At 28.8% G+C, this 3,652-nt stretch overlaps 1 protein-coding gene across 1 annotated transcript; it reads left to right on the top strand.

The window, feature by feature from the left end:
• Positions 1-574: 574 nt before the first annotated feature.
• LOC108729241 (odorant receptor 22c) lies at positions 575-3,544 on the top strand. Its single transcript, XM_018458254.1, has 5 exons — positions 575-1,377; positions 1,640-1,739; positions 2,372-2,482; positions 2,721-2,876; positions 3,455-3,544. The coding sequence occupies exons 1-5, from the start codon at positions 575-577 to the stop codon at positions 3,542-3,544; spliced, it is 1,260 nt and encodes a 419-aa protein (XP_018313756.1).
• Positions 3,545-3,652: the final 108 nt, after the last annotated feature.

Genomic DNA, 3,652 nt, shown 5'->3' with positions numbered 1-3,652 from the left:
TAGAGTGATCATATTATTATATTAGAGAAGTAATTATATCCATTCACTATATTTTTCATATTTCAAGATATTCTAATTCTTATCGCCACTTAACTTGTCCTGTTAATCAATAAGTAAATATGATTAAAAGATGCTACTAAATTAAAAAATTTTTTAATTTCCTAAAATATAGAACTTTTATGTCAGTATTCACAGTCAGACTTTATATTTAAGGCTTTCTTAAATTTATCTTTAGATGCTCAGTAGCTAATAAAATAATTCGTAGAACGCCTGAAGATAAATTTAAGGAAGCCTTAAATACATGACATTACTATCAATACGAGCATTAATGTCACTTTCACAATTTTATTTTTCCTTACGCTCTTCATAACACGCGATGTTCTCTCAGACATCCGATAATAAAAACTCTCAATGAACAATTACATCGATTGAATATATGCCCCTCTCAAGGTACCTTTACGATATTAGGTCGTTCACCAAACTCTGATGAAGATTGGCGCAGGCGCTTTTTCATATTCCGTTACGATGTATTGTCCATCTGTGCCAGTATACCGTGTGCTTTCGTGCAGCGATCATGTCAACTTCCAAATGTGCATCAGAATATAACAGATCGAAAAAATGTAACGATTACAGTTTGCAATTTACTCGATGGTTTCTCAAGCCAATTGGTGCGTGGCCACAAATAAACACATCGAGTTCAGTGTGCAAAATTGTGATATTACTACACATTTTTATTTGTTCAAGCATGATAGCATCCAATATGGTACCATGTTTGTTATATGTATTATTTGAAAAAGTCAATATCAAGCTAAAACTGAGTGCCGTTGGGCCATTACTTCACAGAGTTATGGGCTCGGTACATTACTGGGTGCTGCTTAAGCGCAATAGTGATATTTACAAAGTAATACGACACATGGAAACAGATTGGTGTCTGATACAAAGGCTTGATAATCGTGAATTAATGCTACAACAAGCTAAGTTCGGTCGCTTTGTCGCCATAATTTGTGGTATAATCATGTATGGTGGTACAATCCTGTTCAGCATAGCAAAGGCAATGAAAACCATAACCATCGACGTCGGTAATGAAACTTTTACAACACATCCGATGACGTGTCCGGTTTATAGCAAGATTATTGATACGAGATTTAGCCCTGTGAATGAAATCGCATTGGTTTTACAAAATCTCGCAATATTAGTAGTGAGTTCCTCTACTGTCGGTGCTTGCAGTTTGGCTGCCGTTTTCGCAATACATGCTTGTGGTCAACTGAAAGTGCTGAATGCGTGGCTACATGAACTTGTTGAAAATCAAAAGAAGGGGAATGATACAGCTGAACGAAAGCTAGCTGCTATTGTTGAACATCATCTGAGAATATTGAGGTATTTCGTATGTAGGCACTCATACAAAAAATACACATCCTCTAAAGCTGTATAAGACGGTTTTAAGTATTATTAAAATTAATTATTTAAGAATATGAATATTCAAAATTAAAACAAATTAATTTCTTCTTTTTTATAGATTATTAAAAGAGAGTCTGTTGTCAATTGTGTTCATGAAAAGTATAAGTTGAATGTACCGACGTTTATTTATAAAAAAAATTATACTGTTTTATATATATATATACATTTATATACGTTTCAGTTTTATATCACAAGTGGAAAGTATTATGCATAAAGCCGCTCTTGTGGAATTAGCCGGGTGCACGGTAGTCATGTGTTTGCTTGGATATTACACTATTACGGTATGCTAGAGATATAAGAAAATGAAAATTTTGGTCACAAGTAAATATCATTTAATCATGAAATATCAAACATATATAGCTATTCTATTATAAAATGTGTATAAAAAATTAGACGCAATTATACAAAAATTAAAATCTTTATATATTAATTTTTTTCATAGTAAAAAATATTTTGTGTTTATATTAAAATCAAACATAACTGAAACTTTTTTGTCTTGAATTTTTAACATACTCAAGTTTCAATTTAATATAATAAGAATCTATTTGAATATTTTGTGTTGAATTGATATTCGATATTTATTAGTATTATTAAAGAAATAATTTACGTGAGTGAAGAAATAAAAATAACGCAATAAGTGAAAGCATAAAAGTAATGCATTTTTTAAAACGTAAATTCTAAGATAAATGAATGAGTGTATCAATTTAACAAATTATAAATATTAATTATTCTCAAGAAATATACTTCTACAATTTGTTTTTAAATTTTATCAAAGTGTTTTTTTTTCTGTTTAATCTTTACATAATTTGCATTACATTCTAATATACTCCATGCTACATCCATACAAAAATTTGAGTGTACTGTTAAATACAAAAAATAAGTTAAATTAAATACAAATTTTTTAATTGAGTAGGCTTGGGAAACACTTGATACGACAAAAATAACATCTTCTCTTATTGTATATTTATCGATGGGTTTCAATATATTTATATTTTGCTACATCGGAGGAATTATCACTGAACAGGTAATATGTCGAGAATTTAAAAACATACAATCCAACAAAAATATTAGACTATCATTTTTCAATAATTCAGTCAATATTTCGAGAAATGAATATCGTACTTTTACATTAATAAAAAGTAACTATATAATGTCTCATTTTTAACTTAAATATTTTTCTTTTTTGTATCAATATATTAATCCAAATAATCAAATTCTTTTCACATTACTCAGAAAATTTAAATTTTATGTCAATTTAATAGTGCAAAAATGTTGGAGAAATGGCATATATGACTGATTGGTACAATCTACATCATAAAACTGCACGTAGTCTCATTCTGATTATTGCCCGATCGAATAACGTAATTAAGATCACAGCAGGAAAGTTATTCCATTTATCCATAGCAACCTTTGGTGATGTAAGTAATACAAATATACCGTTCCTTTCTATGGTCAATAAATTATACAATTTCCTTGTACTTTATTAATTTCAAATTATGATCATCTTATAATGATTGCACTTTTTTTATTTTACAATTTATAATATATAATTAAAACATCCATTACCTTTAACACATCCATACATTCAATTACATGAATGTGTTTGATTTAAGATATCAAATTTTTAAAAATCTGTAAATGTGTCTAATTTATAGAATTTGATATACAATATATATAATACATTTTCTTTGCTTTCTACAGAGAAAAATATTTGGTTGAATTAATTGGAATTCTAAAGTGGAAAATGAACGATCCCGAATTCTGATTAAATCTACTAGATTTCTACTTAAATCTATTAGAATTCTAATTGAGATAATCAACATTCAGAATTTACTTAGTTAAATCTACATTTCTATTAGATTTAATTGGAAGTTTAGTAGAGTTAACCAGAATTCTGGATTTTTCACCATTTATGTCCATTTTCCACCAGAATTTCAATCAATTCAATGAAATATTTTTTTCTCCGTGTACAGAAACAAGTGTACTATTGTTTCAGGTAATTAAAACTTCGATGGTATATTTAAATTTTTTGCGAACAATTATTCTTAGAGCAATTAAATCTAGAAACATTTTGACACCAAAATGAGCCGAGCAATTAATTGCTTTAAGGTACTTTACTCTTGTACGCGGCCAGCATAGCCACACTCTTAGTCGAATTTTTCGACTTAAACGGTGAGCAAAAAAATCCGATTTG

This window comes from Mycetomoellerius zeteki, unplaced genomic scaffold (assembly GCF_001594055.1).
Source record: "Mycetomoellerius zeteki isolate Tzet28-1 unplaced genomic scaffold, Tzet1.0 scaffold71, whole genome shotgun sequence".
In the NCBI taxonomy this organism is placed as follows: domain Eukaryota; kingdom Metazoa; phylum Arthropoda; class Insecta; order Hymenoptera; family Formicidae; genus Mycetomoellerius; species Mycetomoellerius zeteki.
The sequence above is the reverse complement of the archived record's forward strand: the minus strand, read 5'-3'. Positions and strand labels throughout refer to the sequence as shown.